The sequence below is a fragment of the Acanthopagrus latus genome, chromosome 14, assembly GCF_904848185.1.
Source record: "Acanthopagrus latus isolate v.2019 chromosome 14, fAcaLat1.1, whole genome shotgun sequence".
Taxonomy (NCBI): domain Eukaryota; kingdom Metazoa; phylum Chordata; class Actinopteri; order Spariformes; family Sparidae; genus Acanthopagrus; species Acanthopagrus latus.
Window position 1 is genome coordinate 10,898,577 of NC_051052.1, and position 23,251 is coordinate 10,921,827.

Sequence of the window (23,251 nt, forward strand, 5' to 3'; positions counted from 1 at the left end):
GCTAAGTCTATTTCAACAGATCAGTGAGACTTAAGTGGTAATGTAGCGAAAGCAAAACTCTTAATAATAATGATAATGGACAATGGACACCTCCCAGCCAATCAGAAACAAGCATCTCTGTGGTTTGGGAAGGTGGGGCTGTGGCGTCACCTTTGTCTATGTGTTGCAGGCCGTTGCCGCTAAGGTTGAGCAGCTTGAGGTCCTTGGACAGCAGGAAGTGTTTGGGCCTGAGATGTTTGATGCTGTTCCTGGACAGATCCATCTTCACGATGTCAGACGGCAGGTCAGTTGGGATGTAATTCAAATCTGCAAAGAAGGACGGGACGAACAAACGTAAGTCAGGTATCAATCAAAAGTTTTACTTAGAGAATGATGCACAAAACACAACAAACAGACGTTGATCTCCGCGGATAAGTTTACGGGATTGAGCCACATGTGCACAACAAATGAGATCATTGCACAAAGTAAAAAAGCCCTCAGAATCGCCGGGAGAGCTGGAAATCCAATCCGTCTGCATCCTTATACGTTCTCAAGATGTTGCGTGGGCTGTGTGCAACTTTTAACCTTCTCAAGATGGAGTGAAGTGTAACAGCATGCATGACAGTAAGTCACTGCTGTGCCAGGGAGTGTTTGCACTGTCTTCCAGTGTTTCCAGACTCACGCACACACACACACACACACACACACACACACACACACACACACACCTCCCCTCATGTAAAAAGGGTCTCTGACGACTCTAATGTACGAAACATGAATTCCCACATATTCCCATCGCGATAACAGATGCTCTGTGGAGTTTTAAGTCACAGCCCCACGCAAAATGCTAAACCACTCGTGCAATGTTGGTCACGAATCTTTATTTTAACCGTCACATCAACACATTTTGCCCCAAAGACTCTAGATGCACCGATCTCCTCCGCAGATAATAAATCAGGATTCCTGTTTAGACTCTTGTGTCAGATTTGATTCACCTGTCACGACACCCGCCTTGATTGGAGATCACATGTGCCGGGGCCAGTCGCCACGTAGCTCTGTTTGAAACTGAGCAGGTGGCCCCTGCAGCCTGCATCATTAACGTGGGCACGGATGACTATGTTTTTAAAGCAGAATGGTTGCAGATGAGAGGAGACTCAAGTGTGTTTGGGGCGGTGAATGCAGACAGAGATGAAATCAAACCGTGTTTATTTTGGTGTGAAATGACTGCGTTATTTTCTAGATTTAAACAAAAAAAAGACTGTGTGTAATGCGTGTGGCTGAGCGTGGAATTTAGTTTCCTGCGTGCGTTTGTTTACATGGGCTTGTGTGATCTGTGCGGAAGAATGCTTTTGGACCCTTGCGCGGTGCAGATGTCGCCGTCTTTACGCGCGCGCTTTACTGCCACAGATGTTGTAAGATGTTATCATGAAGGCATGACGCCGTAAATCACCAGGAACTCTTAGAAAATATAATTACACACACACACACGCCGGACAGACGTACACATTATGCGCACAGATGTAGACGCTGCACTTGGGGGAAATGTAATTATTATTGTTTCAGTGATGGCTGCTGAGTGTGCAGCAGGCAGAGACATTCACAAAGGCAGACGGAGACTTTTGGATACTCTCAAGTTCCACAAGCCATCAGTCCTCCGCGGTAAGAGGTCTAAAGGGAATCCCGCCCTGCCTGTAGGTGTACATGTGTCTGCAACGTTGTCCAGGCCGATTGTCAGCATTTAAAAAAAAAAAAGATGGAAACTCGCTGGCCCCCGTTCACATCGGACTTGAATTCCCAGGCTCACTTGTGAGGAATCAAGACATTTTGAGCCAAAACCAAAAGCCCGTCGTCCAAGAGTGATGCATCTGTGGTGTTATGTGTTTAACAGTGAACACGGATAAACCTGCTGTGTATTCAGCAGTGACAGTAGGCTGAGAGTTTACAGATGTGAACGAGAAGTCAGAGGGGGGGTTCAGTGTAGCCAGTAGTTCAAGCGAGGCAACAATGGGACACATCGAAGAAGTCTGAACAAAGGTGGACATCCAAAGTACTGGAAGTGACAATAGTCCTCAGTTGTCGGGGTTAGGTACATTATTTCAACCTGTTGTCAGTTACTCTTGACAACTGAACTGCCCTCAAGTCGAAGTTCTGCTTAAAGAACAAGTTCCTCCAATAATGTGAAAATGCGATCATTGTCTCCTACGATTTATTGTAGTCCACATACACATTTCTGGAGTTTCACAGAAAAAAAGCAAAACAAAACATAGCAGAACTTGCGGCATTCTCCCAAACAACTTCAGCGAATGGGGACTTGTTTTAAAAGGTAAGCAAAAAATAACCATATGAACATAAAATGGCTCCATACAGCTCGCCTGGCACACTCGCGGATTTGAAAAGACATCGAGCCAACACTTTTAGCTCAGCAGCTACGGTGAAGAGATTGACTTCATCGTGGTGTAAATAACATCCTTTCAAACAAATTCACCATCTCTGTGCTGCTGGAGACTTGTATTTACACCGAACAAGGGCACCTTTTAAAACAAGTCCCCATCTACCTCAGATGTTTTGGAGAATGCTGCAATGTAAGAGGTGCATAGAAGAATAGGGGCAGTTAAGGTTACAGCATTTGAGATTGACATATCTATTTTTGTACACATCGGGGGCATAAATGAACCTTAGGTCGTGGTCTGCCCCAGTAGAAAGGGAAGTAAGCATGCCGAATAAAAGATGGAAATAGAGCTCTGATCTTGTTTATTACATCATTTGCTCCGATAGGGCGCACTCTTTCAGCATTGTTTCATGGAAGCTATATCAGGAAGTCGGACGTCTTTATCAGGAGCCTTCAGGCTGTCTTGTGATTTTTTTTAATGGAGCAAATCTATTTAGATCAAGCGTTTCGGCTCCTTTCCAACTTCAACATCTGTGCCTCCTCAGAGCCGACTGCTGAATGAGCGCACGCAGGGAAGGAGGGAGAACATGTCAGGAAAGTCGTTCATTCATAACTGGGTTTGGAGCGGCTCTTTTGCCGAACCTGCTAGAGTCGTTACGTCGGTAAACATGTGAACATCTGTCCCTGGGTTCTACCTGAGAGACTCTTAACTTTTTCTGGAAACATTTCTTCTGATAACAGCTCTGCTTTAAGGAGTCTAAAGTTTAACACCTGCTTTGTGTCACGGTGCCAAGTGTGAATTGCTTTCTGCAGCAGTCTAGTCAGTCATTTGCCAAAACATCCTATGGAGGCTCCATTAGTAGTTAAACACATGCAGGCCGCGCATTTGCAGAACACATGGATTGCCCATTGCAGTAAATGTAAGGCAGAATTGACGTAGTTTAAATACAGAGAGGGAAGCTATGACCATGATTTAGTGGCAGTGCAGACAAGTGGGACATTTATCTGTCCCACTCCAGAGAGGGCTGGTTAGCGCTGCTGCTGATGAGTTATACGCACACGTGTTCAGGAAAAAAAATAAAAATCTGCAGTCTGACGCGGCCTCATTTTTTTTTTGCAAAAGGTGAAACACACGGCTACATCTGCAGGATATATTTCATTTTTGCGCTCACACACTGAATCTGTTTTGAGGTTGGCGCTGCAAAACATTTCACTCTGTTTGGACAGACGAAAGGGAAGCAGTTAATCTTTAACAGTGTTGACATGATTACTCCGGGGTCAGCTGTGCATAATGCATTGAATTTCTCGTGGTTTGGACCGATGCCACAGCGTCGACATCCTCTACAATGTTCCCCTCCGGCGCTGGGCTCTGAATTTTTGCAACGCTGCTTATGTTTGGGCTTTTACGCTATACTGTGACCGTACTCTCTGTCATCATTTAGACAGAAGATATAGAGGCAGAGGTGACGCCTTCCCTAAACACGCCGACTATTCTGTTTATAGGGTGTCACTGTTACAACGACCAGATTAGCGCTAGCAGTCACATCCTCCCTTGAAGTTATGGTCCTGAGGGGTTTAAATCATGCTACATTTTTCAAAGATTTTTATTGCCTCAGTGCTTTATCCCACACCAACAACAGAACACAACAGAGAGTAGCAGGTTCCTGTATTGGACCGTTTTTCTTATCTACTTTGTGTCCTTTGAAAGTGAACTTTGCAGTATATGGTATTATTTGTAAAAACATGGCGGCGCCTACATTGCCCACAACTGGTCAGAGTTTCCAGTGTGTTATGATAGTAGCAGCTAATGTAGCTAATGAACCGGAAGTGCAAAACATCATCATTTCATGCAGCCCCTTGTCATGATCTCATATTCTGTGGATGGGATTTGGTGTTTTTAAAGCTTGGTGTGTTTTTTCCATGTCTTTGCCTGCAGAGGTGCACTGGGTGGAGGGTGGGCAGAGTTTTTTTTCCCCTCACTGGAGTTGCCGATGCACCTGCCGCAGATTGGCAATCAGGGCCTGCTGACCAGCCCTGCTCTCCACGCGACCTGCTGCCAGATGATTTTTGCCAGTCAGATGTGGTGTATGGTGCAACCTCATTCATCTTCTAGAGCTCTGCTAGCCTTTTGTGGGTGTTTTTCCTTCCAGACCTAATTGTGCTTGGTTCTGTCTCCAGTTCCCCCCCCGGTGATCCCACTCTCCTGCTGTCTCTGTTTCCAGCAACCCAGCAGCTTACTACCTTCACCTGCAATAACCGTGTTCAGTCCAATAAATAACCCTGCTCTCCTGATCCTGCCTCGTGTCCGTTTATGGGTCCAACCACCGACCACTGAGTGTAACAGTTTTTTAATTCTATTGTTACTCTTTTCAAGGTGACGTTACTTTCTTTCAAGCCAACCTTGTGTCAGCAGAGCTTCTGTGCTTTTAAGCCGTGCTCCTGATTCAAGGTTTGGGGGCTGCGGGCTCAGGTAAGCTCGGTTCTTTATAACGGCTCTAGATTTGAATCATTTTCAAATCTTCAGCCTTGAGCCGGAGAACAGAAATCTCCTCGTCAGACTTTGCGCAGCTCTCTCCAGAGCCACGAAAAGCTTTGTACATTGATATGTTTTACATCTGGAAATCAGGAGCACGCCCTTTAACCTGTAAGCAGACTTTAAAATGTATAATCAGTGTTGTCTACCTTAAGTCGCTGTATAAGAAGTTTGTTTAAAGTTTTACAAACAAGTAAAAACTCTACAGTCTTATTTTTTTCCAATCTTAATGAACACATCTGATCCACACTGTGTCTTGGGACTGATGTAATTGTGCTTCTTTTTCCGATGTCACCATGACAATTGCATCTTGGGAATAACAAAATAAAGAAGGAATCAAAATATAATCAGCCTCCTGTCATCCACAAGCGCATCCATCCAAATCCTGACCACTAAACAGTGGATGCAACTGCCAGCGAGCCTGCAGTAACATAACAATTGGTTTAGGTGGTATTTTTAGATTCCCATGGCCTGTTCTCACAATGTTTCGGTGACCTTTTCACCTCAGCATGAAAAAAAAATATATAAATTCTTCGGGAAACTCCTAAAAACCCTGAACGTTAAACATCAGCTCAGTTTCATAACAGCTGCACAGTTCCGAGTGCAGACAGGACCGATGAACTACTGCAGGAAAGCTGCTGGCGCCTCTTAATCCTGCTGTTAGTAGAGAGTGATGCTTCATACCGTCCTCTCTCTCATTCACGCTCTCTACCTCTGCCTCGCGCTCAGATGGCTTTATGGAAGATTCATTTTTTCTGCTGACTAAATGCCTGCCGCCCGATCCAGGCAGTCCTGGGAGAGTCTGACATAATATAGGCCTATGCGTGTGGGCGTGTGTGACTGGGAAGCGGCCAAGTCACCATAAACATGAGTCACCTACCCGAATGGCCTGAAGCTTATATGAAGGATTTATGTTACTTCTGGAACCAATGATTTCTTGACCTTATGTGTCCTGAAGTCTAGCACTAGGCCAACACAGTCAATACCACCATGTGGACGGGTTTCTGAGCAACATCATGACATGTGTGGGGGGAAAAAAACACCAACTGGGATGACTAAAAGCTCATAGGGATTTCAATTTTGTGCTCATGTAATGTGTGAGAAGAAGACTTTAGTTCTTGATGTCATTTATGCTATGTTATTTTAAAACTATTGTTTTAAAATGCTGATGTCAGCATGAGCTGAGCAGTTATTTTTCTATGTTAACATTAATTTTCCACGGTAAAATTCCTTTTTATGCCACTGTTAACCTACTTTTTAAGACAACACTGATTTGTTGAGCTAACGTCACTTTTTATACTAACACTTCTTCTTTTATTGTTAACTTGTACCTTTATTTCAAGCTATCTTTACTTTTATATGAGAACAACACTTTTTTTTATCATCCAGTGACTTTCTTTACTGTTTTTTTAGCAGAGCTTCGGTGCTTTTAAGGCTTATTTGTGGTTTGGAAGACACACAAGTAATTTCTCATGACTTTTAGAGCTAACATTACGTAGTCTAGGTTAGTGTTATGTCGCCCATTAGCTTCCATTTCTAACAGGAATTGCATGTGGCGTGTTAGCGAGCCAGAGCCATCTTGTACTATACATTAAACAGTTGAATTCATGTTTGATATTGCAGCTAACATGGTTGCTCACAAATTAAATAATAAATCTGTGTTTTACTACATTTCTGTATAGGCTACTGAAAATATTTGAATGCCATGGCGGCCATGATTTTATGGTGCCTGCATCTTCAGTCATTTGTCAGTGGAAAACCTGCTGAAATTAGAGCTCTGCTCTTACTTTAAAAGACTGGAAATAATCAAACCCGCATTTTAAAGATATTAGATAATAATAGAGTGAAATATTGGTTCACCACCATGATTGCAGGATACATACGAGTTGCAGTGAATCAACAATGTGTCCATTGTACACAATGAACTCAAACAGAAGTGGCCTTATTTGAAGACACGTTTTGATATTACCACAGAGTAAATCTCAAGTCCACGTCCCATTTTTGAAAAAAAAGTCAGCCTTAAGAGCTTCCATATTAACCCCAACCGCTCTGTATGGCATGGAGCTCCAGTGAGACTGATGTGGAGCCTGAAATCTGCTGTGGTTCACCTCAGAGAAACAGCCTTCAGACCAGACTGAGGGAGACATGGAGACGGGGGAGAAAAACAGGGAGAAAGAGATACACAAGAGGAAAATGCAGGGTTTGGACTTTGGAGACACAGAGATCGGAGTATGTTTCCATTTGGGTTTTCTACTTTCTTGCTTTTCCAGTCCCATGTACACCATTCCCCATGTTGGTTCCACCTCCACATGCTCATGTTCACCCTGTTCACAGTTTAGTTGCCTTTAATTTAATCACTCGGACCACTGTCATTCTGATGATCAAATTACTCAGATGGGTTATAGTCTAACTGTAGCTACGACATTTCCTGTGCACAGATGGGCAAAAATGGGCCACTATTATTAGCTAATATTAGCTAACGTGGTGCCCATGTCTGTAGAAGAACCCTCAATATTTTAGCTTACGTTGTGCTCTCGTGCATACTCTTAACAATAAAGCTGCATGTGATTAAATTGCCACAAACTTTGCAATAATTAAAGGCACCCTGCTAATTTTTGGACTGTTAATAATACCACTATAGAACATCTTGTTCAGAATACACATCTGTAAGCAGGAGGCTAATGCAAAACACATTCAGTGTCACGCACAGTTTTTGGTGGTAATGCGCAGAGAATTGGGGCGATATGACAACAAAAGACAAAGAAGAAGAAGGCAAACACGAGCTAGAAACTAAAGGAATGTTGCCTTGACATATTATGCACATTTTCAAATTCATAACTCTATTTTGAACAGGTTTACATCGTTTGATGATCAAAATACAAACACACTGTCTAGTGCTGCAGCTCTGTATTCCCCCCTGTCTGAAAAGGCTCTGTTTTAGCTCCTGTCTCTTTAAGGTCCCCCCTCCCAAATATTCAGTCTCCTCTGATTGGTCAGCTCACACATGCCTGACCCAGCACTGGTAACAACAACAGAGCAGCTGTGCTAAATCAATTCTTAGAAGCCAAACTAGGCATAAATAATGAAAATGTGTGACATGGGGACATAGTGTGATGTCACAAAGGCTTTTGAAATCCACTGGATTGAAAACATTTAAAATAAAAAGACTGGTATCAGCTTACAGTGCGACTATGTGAGCGTCCTTGCAGATCAAAACAACAGAAACCATGTATCAAATGTCATGGACTACAGCTGTAGTATATTAAGGGTGATTTACACATCGCATAGCGCTTTCATGGTGGGACATGGTTTAGAAGGAGGCAGGATGCAGAGAGTTATTACCGGGCATAAAAATGAAAAAAAAAAAAAGATGTGGAGATGGATGGGAGGAAAACAGAGGAACAGTGGTTCAGATAATGAATCGATTCAAAAGCCCTACTGTAGAGGAAAAAAATAGGAAAATATGCAAAAGGGCTCCTCAAGCATTTACGCGACACAGATGCTGCATTGTGTGGTTTTGGCTTGCCAGTGCTCTGTGAGAGATTGCTTTCTGCGAGGGGGCATAAGCTGCCCGTTTATAGATGCATTCAATTGCTCTTGGGTCTGAAACGCGGGCACAGTGCACAATCTTTCTGTTGACAACAGATGCTCTTTGGGCGTCAGAGGAGTCCTGTCTCGGAGCTTTGAAGAGGAGAGAGATAAAAGAGGAGAGGAAAATGGAGAAGATGAGAGAGCGAGCCGGATTAAAGGGCCCACATCTGTCCATGCAAACTCAGCAATTGTCATCCCTGCCTCCAGTCTGTCTTTGAAAGCAGCGCTGAAGCAAAACATTTTTTTTTTTATAGAGCACTCGAGAAATTACAGTCTCCATGATAGCAGCCCTCCATAGTGGCATTTTTTTTTTTTTTTTTTGACACGGAGAGAGAAAACCAGATGTGAAAACTGGAGGATCTGAAAGAAACTTGGAAGAGCTGAGACAAAGTTACCCACACTGAAAACAAAAGCAGATTGAGGTGCTGGGGGTTATTAGCGGCTTCTAAAATGACTCTGAGAACCAAATAGAAAATCTGCGAATGCATGATTCAGATTAGAATGCGATACAAAAGAGATGGTGCGGCATGTGCTGAACTCTACGCAAGAACACAAACACACAGCAATCTGGCTCATCGAAATGCCAACATAACGCAACCTAACCTTAAACCAAACGCTGCCACTAAGTAAAAAGCCCATGACAGGCCCAGAGCCTGCCCCCTTCCCCATTAATGAGATTCAAATGCCCCATGTGGCAGGCTTAATAAAACAAACACAGCGCTGCTTGCTCAGCCTGGTTGTAATCAGAACACGAGACATCAACCTTGTGCCCAATTTCAAGCAAGCGAGACTCTACAGTGGAGAGTAAACTCTACAAATGTACCTTTTTATACAAGGTACTCCTAAGCCAGGGCTGCAGTCTATTTGTTTTCGATACATCCGCCAGGAAAATTATTTTTCGTCACACACGATAACCATCGAATAAGTAGAAAGGTCACAGCTAACAGCACAAAAACATTGGTCCGTTTCACTCTAGTTTGGCTGCAAACGAACACCTTCTAATGCAGGAAAAATGAAGTGATTCTCTGGGTGTGTTTATGCCACCACTCACATGCAGTTAGAGTCAAGTTGACCCTTTTTCTGTGGAGGCATGGATGTTTTCACCCTTGTCTGTTGGTTGGTTGGTTTGTCAGCAGGGTTACACAAAACTACTGAATGGATTTCCAAACAACTTTGATGGAGGACGGGTCTCGGCCCAGAATAGACCCTGTAAACTTCAGGTCCGCATCTGGATAAAGGGACAAATGGAGAACTCTACATTGCATTGTAGAACTCAGACTAATCCTGGTACTCCGTAGTCTGGGTAGACGGCAGCTGATACTTCTGTATCTCTTGTCAGAGGGTCGCAGTGTGAACAGACTGTGGCTGACTTTGGTGTTTTGGTGTCTTCAAGTATTCTCTGATCTCTGTCCGGACACCTCACATCACTGTTATCACCAGTGTTCGGTAGATGGGAACCAATGCTCGTCGGTGCAGTTTTAATCACCTGCTGTTTAGCCCTCCTGTCCTTGTATGTTGTGTTGTGTTGAAAGCCTCTTTGTCATCTGACTGAAAGGAAGCTTTGTTGGCTCTGGACTGAGCCCTCACCATTTCATTCATCCAGGCTTTCTCATGGGAAATGATTTCATGGTCTTTGTGATCACCACATCATCCACAAGATCCGCAAGATTGATCTTGTTATCTTGGACAGCAGCATGTCTGAACATTTGCCTGTCTGTGCACTCAAATTTGTCCTGTAGGGCTGGTGTAGCCGCATCTGTCCACACTTCAACAGTTTTTATTGATGGTTTGACCCTTTTTTTTATCAGCTGGTAGTAAGTGAGCAGAAAAAAAAGGAAATATGTTCTGAGGGACCAAAACGAGGCTGTGGGAGGGTTTTGTAGCTGCCAAGAATATTCATTTGATTAAAATCACCAGCTTCATTAAAAAGGCCATCTGGTTGTTTTTGTCATGTCACCGCTGATGGCCTCATACAACTCCTGGGGTGCATTTTATGTTTTTGCGTCCAGAGGAATGTGCATAGTAACAACAAACACACCGGAGAATTCTCTGGGCAGATACTCTGGTCGACATGTTAACATTTAAAAAACTCGACATCTGGTTAACATCCATGTATGTCCATTCCGACTGCGACGTAAAGAGAGTCCGCCACCAGCATGTGTTTTTCAATTGTTCCCAGTGAGGAAAGTGTGTGTCTGGCAGCACCTAGCATCCTTTCTAAGAGTGTTCCTTTTTTTTTTTTTTGTGCAGCCACTTCGAGTGCCTCTCGATGAAAGTCCTTGATGGGCTGGGAGTTGTCATCTCTCACCCTAGTCACTCAGAAAATGAAGGCAAAGCTGGACACGGCCATGTCTGTCTACCCTGAGCTTTATCAGACGAGAACTGTCAGTACAGAGACAGAAAAGCTCATTTGCGATCGCAGATTGTCCATAATGTTAGCAAATGTCACGAGCACTTCGACCCAGCACTCCCAACTAATGAACTAACTGAACAAATGCCCATTCAGTGCAATGGCTTGATCCGGGGTGTTGCGGTGTAGCCAGGTCTCCGTGAAGATGTGGCCAGTGATTTCCTGCCGCTAAGTGAACCTGAGTCTCTCTTCATCCATTTTATTTCCTGCGACCGGATATTAGCCAGAAGAAGGCAGGGTGGAGGATTAGCATTAGCTCCAAGCCGGGTTAGCTTAGCTCTAAACCCTGCTGCCTTCTCTCTCTTCCTGTGGCGATCACACCACTTGCCACACCACAACGCCATCGGCAGAAAACGTCTCATGATTCATCTGCTCTGTAACCAAACCTCACGCTACATGTTCCGGCATTGATGAGTGTGCTATTGTCATAACTAATGCATATTTCAGTAGAAAAAGTGCCCAGCTAGCATTGTAGTGTTGTTGGTGCCACCGTGGCAAGAACAACTGGATCGTTTCTACCACAAATACCAGCAACAAAGGGAGAATTCGTAGCCAACGGCAAACGAAAAAGAGGTTTATAGGGAGCCAATCTAAACTTTTTTAGTAAAAGTTTACCGTCTGTGGGTTTCGACTGTTAAGGTTTCAGTAGGTTAATTTAACCATCACACAAGAGAGACAGTCTCACCTTTGCTGCTGCAGTCCAACAGAGGTCTGGGGAACATGTAGGTGTGGCACAAGAACGTGATCTCAGGCTTCGCTTTGATCGGCGGAGGCCTCGTTCCCCCACCTCCAACCCCTGGCCTCCTGTCCGCACACAGCGACTCCAGTCTCAGCATCTTCAGCTTCTGGCCCCTCAGCGACTCGGGCTCCGCACACTTGGCATAGTTGCCCAGGTTGCGGTTGCTGGGCACCTGCAGGGTCCTGATGAAGCTGTCCAATGGGCAGAGGCAGTCCCAGGGGTTGTCATAGAGACGGAGGTAGGTAAGGCGGGGCAGAGGGAGCAGGACCTCCTCGGTGGCTGTTCTCAGTCCGTTGTGCTGGAGGAGCAGCGTGGTGAGCTGGGAGAGGCCGCTGAACGCTCCGTCCTCCACCATGGAGATGTCGTTCTGCTGGAGGTCCAGGCTCTTCAGCTGGGTGAACTGGGAAAACATGTTGTCCCTCAAAACCTAAAAGGGGGATGTGAAATGATGGTTAGTTGATTGAATTATTAAGTTTATCATTCACAAGTCTTGCCACAACACTACTGAATTTGCTACTGAAAAACATAGTTCCAGTGACCCATGATTCTGGAAACCTAATGTCCAAAAAACTTCCAAAAAGACCCGCCCAATGTCACTCTGACTGGCTAGCGTTCATCACTTGATCGTTGATTGTCGTCTCTTCAAATCTCCTCAATTCCTCCTCAGTCGTCATGATGGCATGAGGGCAGTGAGATTGAACCAGAGGAGATAAAACAATAGCCAAAAAATCAAAATTGTCAATAAAAAAGTAGGCTACAGAGAGATTGTTGAAATTGCAGATTATCTGTCTGACACAGGGATGAATGTTACATAATTCTATGCTAAATCCGTCGGGTCTAAAGAAACAGCTAAAAATAAAACAAAATCCACTTTGTTCATTCTTTCCCTCCTTGCTCATTTATTCATGAGGGTGGCTCTTTAAACATTAAAGGGGGAAAGTAAACCTTAATTACTATGTCCTCATTATTCAGAGGCCTCAAACAAATGGTGCACAGATGATCGAGGTATCAACCAGCTGGCTGGGTAGAGGAGCAGAGGCTCAGGGTAAGAGCGGTGAGACACTAGCTCACGGGAAGATGATGCATGCGACTGGACGACATTCCCACAATCTGTTTTCTGTGTCTCATAGCTGGTCTTTGTGCAAGTGTAAATCAAGTGTGCATACCTGAAACCTATTTCTCGCCAGCAGCAGGTGGTGAATATCTTTGGGCCAGTCCTGCATCACGGTGGTCAGCTGCCTGTCCTGGCAGTCCAGGTACTTCTCTCCGGCCTCCATGTACTCCTTGCACTCCTGCGCCTGACGCCTCGTCACCGCGGCCCTGCCTCTGCCCCGGACACGGCCCCCGGCTCCCCTCGCCGCTGCCCCCGACCGAGGGCCTCTCCGGGGCTCAGCTGACCGCAGCAGCAGCAACAGGAGGAGGGTGGCGAGGAGACGCATGGCGGCAGAGGAGAGGAGAGGAGAGGAGAGGAATAGGAGGCCTCTTGGTAATCAGGTCAACCTCGGAACACTGTGTTGGACACAGGAGGCCGGTCACAGCTGTGTGTCAGAAGAGAAAAACAGGAAGAAAGAGAGGTGAATTTTCAAAGGTCCTCAACGGGCAGTCCAAACAAATTGATGCACAATTTGGCCATTTAGCTGACACTTGTGTTTCTGTAGGAGGCTAATCGGCCTTGACAGAAACCCCGTTTGGCAAATTCCACTCTAACTAACGATGACACACAAATTGACCAGAGGTTCATTATTTGCTTCTCATTTCGGGCTTTGAATGTTGATTAAATTATAGAGGAATTTCAAGGGGCATTTAACCTGCCAACAAAGTTCCACTGGCTGCCGATCCACACCGCCGCTCATGTTCGATGGCCGACACTAACTGAACAATTCACAACACGAAGCCAAGCGAAATTCACCTTTAGTTAATGTTGCTGAGAGATGCGAGTGAATCACCATTCCATATTTGTAAGAGTGAAAACACTGGTTGCATTTTGGGGGATTGTCAGAACATTTTCTAGATGCCTTTGTGGCAACAGGGCCAGATCAGCCAAAACATGATCGTTTCCAGACCCTATCCAGGTTGTTTTTGTTGTTGCAACATAAAATTGAAAACTGAACCCAAAGAAATGTTAAGTCGACAACTGGGGTTGACAACATAGCAACAATAAATGGCACAAGAGTTACAGTAACAACACACATGAGAAAATGTTAAAAATTCCAGCATTTTAAGGGACATGTGCAATTGTATTTAACCCTTTAATGGGACATAAAACATTAACATTTGAACATTTTCACACAGCTTGTACAGTATATGTTTAAACAAATGTGTGTATTGGTCAGAAACAGAAATGATGAAGGCATAAAACATAACAAGACAGTTTCATACGCAGATTTAAGGTTGAGTGGACAAAAGAGTGTTGTAAAAATTGGAATATATTAACATTTGTATTCACAGATGCAATAAAATGTAGGGGGATTTGTCCTGGTGAAGTTTTGCAGACACACTGAAGACTTACATGGTAACTGGGCACATGCTGAAAGAATTAGCAGAGCGGAAGAGCGAGAGGAAGGCGGGGAGAGAGGAAACAGGAAGAGGGGTTTTGAAGGGAAAGAAAGAGACATTTGTTACGTGTTAACATGTTATGGGTTAAAATGTGGTCAGAGGAGTAAAGTGTGGTTTTCTTTCCGGGATACCCCATGAATGTTTTTTACCTTCAGCTAAACAGAGCCGCATGTTGTCTTTCCCAAGTACCCTTTTTTTTTTTTAAAAAAAGTTTCTTTTTTTCTGTGTGTCTTTATTTAACATGTCTGCGTGTCCATGTTTATTCTGGTCTTATTGTTAACTTTTTCCATCCAGTTGCAGGATGTCTGTCCTCTGTCTGCACAAAAGTACATCTGAAGTGCATGATGTCGCGTGTAAGATGTTACATTTAACATGTCCTGTACGTGCTTTTCACCTGAATTCACACCAGCCCCACTCAGCCTGTATGACCGTTCAAAAAATGACTCATGTAAGTGTCATCTAGTCTCCCACTGCTATATTAAATGGGCTCTGTAACAATTTGTAGGCATTTACACCTATTAATCACTTTTACTTTTATTGGCCACATGTGAGCAGATTGTACCGTGACATGAAAATAAGACTTTCCCTGTCTCTTTCCGTTGCCTATACAAGCCTGTGGATGACTTGTTTAATGCTGCTGGACTGTAGATTTCTCTGTAGAGTCCAAAGGATGTGACCTTATTCACGTTCATATTTGCTGAAAGGCCAATTTTGTGAAAATTCAACAAAGCAGGCTGGCTGTTTCCCATTTTTCTACGCTAAGCTAGCTGGCTGCTAGTGGTAGCTTCATATTTAACAGATGGATATGAGAGGGGCGTCTATCTCCTCATGATTATAGCTCTAAAACCACTGTCTGACTACTCCTTCCTCTTTTCGCCCTCTCCCTTTCTGCCTTGGCGTTTTGCCATTTGCGCTGCCAAACTGTGAGCCCACCGTCTTAATAATGACGATGATTGCAATTGTTTTGCCACACAGCCACTCGTTTTCTGCTCACTGTCCGTGTGAATATACGTTCATGTGTGGGCGTGAGTGCCCGTTTTGTGTTAAGAAGAAAAGAGAAAAAAAAAAAAAGGTGAGTCATGGGTTCCCTTGTGTGATTGGGAGACTGAGAGGCAAGGCCCGCCTGTTCTGCCAAGACACCGTACGCGCTCATACCGACTGACATGTGCATGCTGACTCAGTCCAACTGTACAGAAACCGCAGCCCCCTTACAGTGTTCCAGTGGAACAAGCATGTCAATGCAGATGGTGTCGTTCCATTGTGAATAACAGACTGGGCATGTTAGCTGGCAGACAGAAAACAGCTGAGAATGTATCTGGGGACTCACTTTCCAGTCCGCTGAGAGCTCTTCGACTGTCTCGACTGTCCGACTATCAATCACCTCAAATGGAGCGTGCATTAAAGGTCGATTTCCATCACTGTAGCCATCGCATGCAATAATACACTTCTAATGAGCTATTACTTGTTACTGTGTACGTGTCTGTCTTTATATATAAGCCCTTGTAGATCTGTATGTGTGTGTGTGTGTGTGTGTGTGTGTGTGTGTGTGTGTGTGTGTGTGCGCCAGTACTGTACATCAGCTGCAAGCACATGTTCTTGTGTCTGTGTTGCTTGATTGTGCAGCTGATGAGAGACATGTTTCAACACAAGGCGAGACGCGCGCCAGTCCAAACACCGGACCAGACTGCGCCGAGATGGTCTTGAGCAGACACTTCCACTCTCTGCCTTCAGGTGAAGTCATTCGGTCTGGTCCATGTGGTTTGAATACAGCTATGGCGCTGTGATCCATGAGCTGTACCAGGAGCCCCGTGCAGCTCAGTGTGTAAAAACACTGTGCTAACATATCGCAAGAATTAAAAGTTTGGTTCCGAGTGACCATGCTCTCCAACACAGAGTAGCCACATCCTCCAAAACCCACATGCTTTGGATATGAAGAATGTACTGGGGACAAATGAATGGAAAAAGCAACAGTGTTCACCACCTGGCCATCTCAAACCTCCAGAACTGCTTCACTACTCATACAGCATTGATGCTCCAGGCTTCTTGAACTCTACTGGAGGGATGAACATTATTCTTCCAAAACATACTACAACTATGTATCTGTTTCTACTTAAAGTAACAATACATAAAACGTATTGAAATGATCAACAGAATGTGAAGAAACTACAGGTTTGATGTCAGAAATGTCTACTGATGCTTCAGGGCTAACTGAGCTAACTGTATATGGAGTTATCTGCAATTAGCAGTTAAACTGCCCCCTATCTGTTTGGAGAGACCTTCCGTAGGTGGCCAATTCTTACAGATTGCACCTTAAATGACCTTTCTTTTATCATGAAATATAAAACAACATCATTCATTCTGTACCTTGTAAGTCAACTAACATAGCTGACAAAACCTGTCTTGTTGGTCAATACCAGCGTTTCCTCTGGTTTCTACCTGTAACTGTGGGAAACCACACCTTCATTTTAGCACAAAGATTAAAGATGCCCTGTATATTTTTTGGTTGTTGCATTTACATTCAGTACTTTTCTTTGTCACCTCTCTTTAAGGTTAAGTAAATATAGCATGTAATTGTTGTTCTTTTGTTGATACAGGCTTGTATATTTTACATTTCACTGACATTGTATTTTACACCGTTCCTTCATATTTGTCACTCATTACATGAAGAGAGAATTTCATGTTAAAAAAACAAAACATAATGAATGTATTTATTTTAACTGCAAAAACTAAATTAAATAACATTTTCTCTTTATTTCCCCTTGGACCAGTTGGACCAGTGAGGCACAGATCTGTTCCACATCACAGCTGTTCAGGAAGAACAGTCCAGCCCTTCTTAGACAGCTATAGTTACGGCCAGCCTGCAATATCCAAGACACATTCCAGCTGGGACCATAACAAACCCACTCAAGCCAAACCGGTCCCTGTGGCTCAGGCCATGCCCATACCAGCCCCGAATTAGCTCTTCTAGTCTAGCATTATTTCCCACCCCAGTTCCGTCTGGTTCAGCCTGTGCTTAGCCAAAAAAGTCTCAAATAAAATCTGTTTTTTAGACATCAAGCAGAGAGCCCTTTAGGGTTTCAGTCAGTCACTTCTCCACGGATTTTGCTCTAAATCTCATGCAGACTCTCATTTGGTGCTGTTGTCATCTGCACTGAACCAGAATGAAGTTTGGCGTGGATGTGTAATGTGGTCACGACATGTTTTGCATTTTGGACCATGGCAAAAAAAGCCTGGGAGGAGCGTCTAAAGTTTTTGCCATGTGCGTGCAACTTCTGGAAGATGGTGGCATGTTAGGAAACCTCTGACACAATGGATCATACTCAGTTATCGTTAATTGTATACAGCAGTGTCAATCGAATTGCTCTTTTTCATTTGATGTGTTTGTAACCACTTAAATATGATGGCTTCAGTCTTTCTGGTATATTCTTATTAGATTTTGTCTGTTCTTGATGTCTATATTATGGTGGCGCAAAGTCAAGTGTTTTTTTATTTTACAGTTCTGGCTCGCTCTCCATTCATTTAGATACAGTGGGGGACAACCCTGTTAGCCCAAAGTTACTGGGGTGTGTTACCAAAATGGCTGCCGAATGGAAAGACTTGACTGCAAGGAACACTGACAATACCAGTGAAACGAATGAAAGTCCCAACTGTACAATGTTTAACTAAGATGGTGGGAACACTGTAGACATTAGACATGCTTGGCATTTGGCTGTTAGATTTGTCAATGTGAGACAAACGTTAGCTTTTAGCTTGAAGTTATGCTGTGCCAGGGTGGACTACAGCCACCCAGCGCTGTTAGCTTTGTTATACAGCTTAGCCTACAGCCTGTGCCCATAGCACTGAGATTTTTTTTTTAGGTCAAATTGGAAAATTTAGGGTTTGCTTTTTGTTATGGACAGTAGCCCGGCTGCTAGCGGTAGCCATGTTGCTAATGCTGTCTTTGTGACAGCAGCGCCAGCAGTAATACCACAGGGAGCTACCAGGAGGTGTTAATTTGAAAAGTTGTCTGTTTCCGCTTGAACATGTTCACAAACATAGTTTCATAGCTTAAAAGTTGTTAGCCAACGTGACATACTTCTAAAGCTCTACATGCAGGTGAGACAGGACATTATTTGACTAATGTCATCATCGTCTGAAATCCAAATGAAGTTGGCTACTTCTCGTTTTTAAAGACATGATCTCATGGATCCTCTTCAGCACGTCGACGGTTTTGTTCACAGTTTAGTGAAGGTCCTGCATGCTAACAAGAGTGCAGTTTAAAGGCCTCAGGGTCAGTCTGTTAACAATATGTTGTTTGGGTTTTATATTGGGTGCCGATTATAACACATTTTATTTTTTGCTAACTTTCCTGGCTCAGTTTTCTGCACTTTCACATTAGGTGGATTTTACAGGGAAACCACAATCAGACTGCCGCTGCCAATAACGGTGTGAGAAGGATTATGTCATCAGTTGTGATTGAGACGCTGTTCGCCGAGCAAATATTTGCCTTATCATTGTGCATGAAACTGCTGAGCAAATGGAGGAAAAAAAAAATCAGTATTTGGTTTGCATTTAAATCTTTCGAATAGCTTTTCAAACCAAAACAGTTTATTGAGCGAGACTATTTGACAAGTGAGGCAGAGAAAGTGCTCGGCATGAGTGTGCGCTCAATCAAAACAAACCACTGAATGCTAATGCTTAAATCTGTGGTGTTTCTCTGGAATTCTGTGCTGGGGAACAGCGTGCAGGGAGTGTTAGATCGAAACTCATCCCAGCTGAATATCATGTGTCTTCCTGCTGGATCGCATGTAAAGTGCCTGTTTATCAAAAAACTAAAACAACTCTTTCTTTCTTATAACGCATTACACTCATTACATCAGTGTCTGGCTATAACTGTGAAAGCGTGCACAGTAGCACACCATGTATATACACACACAGACAATTCAGGGTAGTGCTGCATAATGAAATGGAAGACATAGTTTAAGCAGATGGTTTGGCAGGACTTTATGGGTGACATGAGCCAGGGTGAGAGGAAGTACATCGTTCGGCCGAAGAATCAAAAGTCAAAGGTCAAATGTGTGTGAATGAAGCAGAGGAAGTCTCCACATGGCGCACACACACCCACACACATATAAAACAGTATATTATAATAGAGAGAGAGATGCCTATCACAGGAGCCCATAGAGGGACAGTGAACTGAGGAGAAAAACACAGACACCAACACACAGAAGAGAGAGGGAGAGTGTGTGTCTGTGTATGTTTTTTGAACGGCCTGTGGGCTCAAATGGGTCGTTTGGTCCCATCAGACCGGAGGAAACACAGACAGGTTGGCCTCTAACATCATCACAACCCACCTACATCAGGAGGAGGTGGCGAGAGTAAGAGAAATACAGATGGAGGCAGCGCACATGTTTCGAAAAAAGCACTTTCAACCAATGTTTCGCACTGAAAAGAAACCCGAGGGAGAAAGTAAAAGACAGAAGGGAAATTCAGAAGCGCGAGATTGAAGGGGATTTAAAATCATGATGTCAGCAAAAGGGAAATTTTCCCCTGGAAACAGGAGAGAGATTTGTTTAGTTTCAAGTGATACCGCTGTGCTCCTGGTAAGGCAGGAACACACAAGAAGATTTGTCAAACCATAACCAGCCAGCGAAAGAGCCAGCAGCTCACCATAACAATAAAACGGACATTCCCAGATTACATTTGTGGGACAAAATAACAGGATCCCTTTCACGTTGGTTACAAAAATCAAACACCAAAGAAGACAAACAGTGCTGGGAAATAACAGAATTAGGCTAAAACATATGAGTTCCTGGCTTAAAGCTGCACTTATGATTATTTTTTATATCAGTCATGAATCAAATTACTGTGTCAATGTGAACTTGGTCACGACAGAGAATCATCTAACAGAGCATTTGAACATTTGTCAGGGTTCAAGGGGTTTAATCTGTGGTAAGGAAATGAAAGTTTTCAACTTCCTCATGCTACATAAACAGAACATATGTACAGATACTTATATATATTTACATCCAGTATATACATAAACACATATATACCACAGGAATAAAAGGTAGTGCAGTGTGGTATAGTGCGTTTTTTTTTTTTTTATTTACGTCTGAGTGAATGTAAAGAGCAGCAACAAGATGGTGATGATAAAATCTGTACATTAAATGCTAAACACTGTCCATCACCTCTGACTGCGTTTGGGCATCAATTGCGTAAACACACATTCCACATCTCCTCGTCTCACACAAAAAGCTTGACTCGGGGTGTTGGCACAACAGCCTCTGATTGTTCTTATCCCAACTTTCCTCCTCGGTGCGGTCCAGCTGGTCAGGCCGGATGGTCAAAAGATGCCATGGACACTGTCTCAAAGTCTGCTGCCCTTAATCCAAAAAAAGGCCTTCCTCTTTCTTCTTTCCAGCTTACTGTTTTGGTTGTACCGCCCGGAACTTTACTTTTGTGGTTCACTCTCACCACATCTTGTTCCCGGCAGTGGCAGCAGCAGCAGCAGAAGCAGGCAGCTGTTTTTAAGTGAAAATGCTCCGCCAAACTGAGTGCACAATCCCTGTCTAGCACGGAAGAGCGGACAGATACAATTAGCAACTAGCTGGTGGCTAATGGGCCAGGTACCGTTCTCTGAAATTGGTGGAGACCAAAACAGAGCTAAAAGGACAGTTATTATTGACCAAATTATCAGAAACATGAAGAAATGCTAATCTTGCTTTTGTTTGCTAACACATTAGTCATAAGTGATATATAATATCATGTCATCATCAAGTGTATTTGAAAATGTTCAAAAACTAAATCAACAAAAAAATGTGAAGAAATAACAGTGGCCCAGTCTGAAGCTTCTGTGCTAGCGGTGTGATCTCCAACACCCCCATGTCTCAAAAAAACTCCAAGTCCAGTATGCTCCCCACGCTCCAATTATATTGGACAGGCCACTGGGGATGGAAAAGAGTTCGGACCTCCAGAGGAAACAGTTCAGAAACACAAGGGCCTCAGTGTTACACAGAGAAAGCGCGAACAAGCGGGAGAGGCTGTAAAAACAAGAATGAGCCGCAGAAAAATGCAGAAAATTCAGCCTCCATCCACACCGCATGCATCGGTTCTATATGTCTATATGGCAGGGAGGCAGGAAACGGGGAAAGTCAGTCGGTCAGTCAAGCAGCTCATTACATAAAAAAACAGTGCGCGTGGGAGCAAGAACATAGAGAAAGCTTGAAGGTGAGGTATTTCTTCTCTCTGCAAGCCAACCTCCCAGTAGGCCGACCTTACTTAGGTGCCTGGGGACTGGAGCATACGTGTGCAACCCATGGTCTTTAAATCGTTACAATCAAGCCGCAATCCAGCTTGAACCAAGAGGAATGGACAGAAGGGATGAGAGCACAAACCAGGAGAATGTATAGAGAAGAGAGAGGAAAAAACGTCCCAACCTCAAACCCTAAAACCAGAGGACGAGGCCGTGACACAGACAGACATATACTGTGTATGTGGAGGGAGTGAGAGAGAACCCTCATCCATCCCTGAGAGCCTAATTGGAACCAGACATTTCTGCCGAGGAGCGGAGGCAAGTTTACAGACAGAAAACGTCTGGTTTTTCAGGGGTCAGAGCGACACTCGGGGAGGGAAACCCCCCACGATGCTCCCATGTTCAGGCAAGAAATGCAGTGCCCTTCCAGTGGAGAAGAAAATATGATAAAGTGCCATCTTGGGCGCATTTCCAGTGAAGAAAAAAACACCACAAAGTGATTCTGGTTTGCCCCTGTGGTAGATAAACACGATAAAGTGCCCTCCAGGTGGAATGTAACCTCACTCTGCACGATGGTTCGCCACCACATACAGCTGGCGCCCTCTGTTTTTTAACTTTTTTTTTTTTGCCCCCTGCCCCTCAAACATCCAGAGTCTGCAGCTGCCAAATGTACGCCTTTGTGTGTATTCCTTACACTCCTGGGAAAAGAGTTTTCTCCCGTTCTCTGGAGTCCACAAGAATAGCAGCTACACTCATAGAAAGAGGTCAGTCTCTTGCGTCCATGCACTCCTGCGCGTTTGTGTGTGTGTGGGTGTGTGTGTGGGTGTGTTTGTGTGAACTGGCCGGCTCTCAGCTAATGTTATGCAGGCATCAGACTGCCCCCCCCCCAGTTTCTCTCTGATTATGTTGAAAAAGTGCATATTATGAAAAACACTCAGCTTCATCATACAAGGTCCTACAGGGGATTACTGTAAAGATGAAAGGTTGCCAGGTTTAGTTGAGGAAGATGTTCATTTATCTGCTATTTCAGAATCCCACGTGCTCTCTGTTTTCTTTTCATTCCTTTTCTCAAGAAAATCATGTGTATTCCAAGGGCTTCATTAGAACAGGGGAGTCAGCTGTCCTGAGATGTTTAACAGATCACACACATAACACACACACGTAACACACACACAATCTCTTCCCCACCGACCGGCAATGTCGATTGCTTTGTTCCGCCACCAGAAGCGTCCGCACCCTCAACACACACACACATGCCACAGACCCATCACACACACTCGCTCTTCTCCTACTACAACGTGTTCCATTTAAGACTTAAGCGCGGCGAGCTGAAACAGCACAAATTGGAAGGAAAGAAAAAAGGGGGGCGACTCGCTTGCGCTTGCTCTGTAATCAGAGTGAACTTGCAAGTTAAGCTTTTTTTTTTCTCTTCCCCTCTTTTTTCGCGGGCGCAGGATTCCAGAGTGAAACCACACATCGCTGAGCTTTGCGCTGCAGGAGCCTGGAATTTCACCGAGAGCTACACGGCGGCATGTGCAGATGTACGTAAAAGCTGCACTCACACACACACACACACACACACACAGAGTGGTTGCTTAAAGGAGGCACGCTATGCTCACTCTCGGGTTCATCGTTTTACTTTGGGTTACTATGAGGCTTACATGTTCTAATACTCTAAAAAAAAAAACACCATCCAGTCCTGCAGCACTGTATTCTTCAAGCCCCGCCTCCTGGATTTCCCAGTCTGCTCTGATTGGTCGGCTCACACACGCCTGAGACATGCACTGTGAGGAGCTCCTGTCAGCGCAGGCTTCCGGCTT

General features: G+C 44.2%; 1 protein-coding gene and 1 long non-coding RNA gene across 2 annotated transcripts in view; one reads left to right on the plus strand and one right to left on the minus strand.

Moving 5' to 3' along the window:
* Positions 1 to 23,251, minus strand: part of lrrc17 (leucine rich repeat containing 17) — a 28,083-nt gene that overhangs the window by 3,376 nt on the left and 1,456 nt on the right. Inside the window, exons 2-4 of the mRNA XM_037122262.1 lie at positions 12,808 to 13,179; positions 11,588 to 12,068; positions 151 to 306 (exon numbers count right to left, since the gene is read on the minus strand). Coding sequence (XP_036978157.1) covers positions 151 to 306; positions 11,588 to 12,068; positions 12,808 to 13,080 — 910 coding nt within the window. The 5' untranslated portion in view covers positions 13,081 to 13,179. The remainder of the gene's footprint in view (positions 1 to 150; positions 307 to 11,587; positions 12,069 to 12,807; positions 13,180 to 23,251) is intronic.
* Positions 195 to 5,209, plus strand: LOC119032755. Its single transcript, XR_005079026.1, has 3 exons — positions 195 to 333; positions 4,305 to 4,453; positions 4,547 to 5,209. It is a non-coding gene; the product is annotated as an uncharacterized LOC119032755 (long non-coding RNA).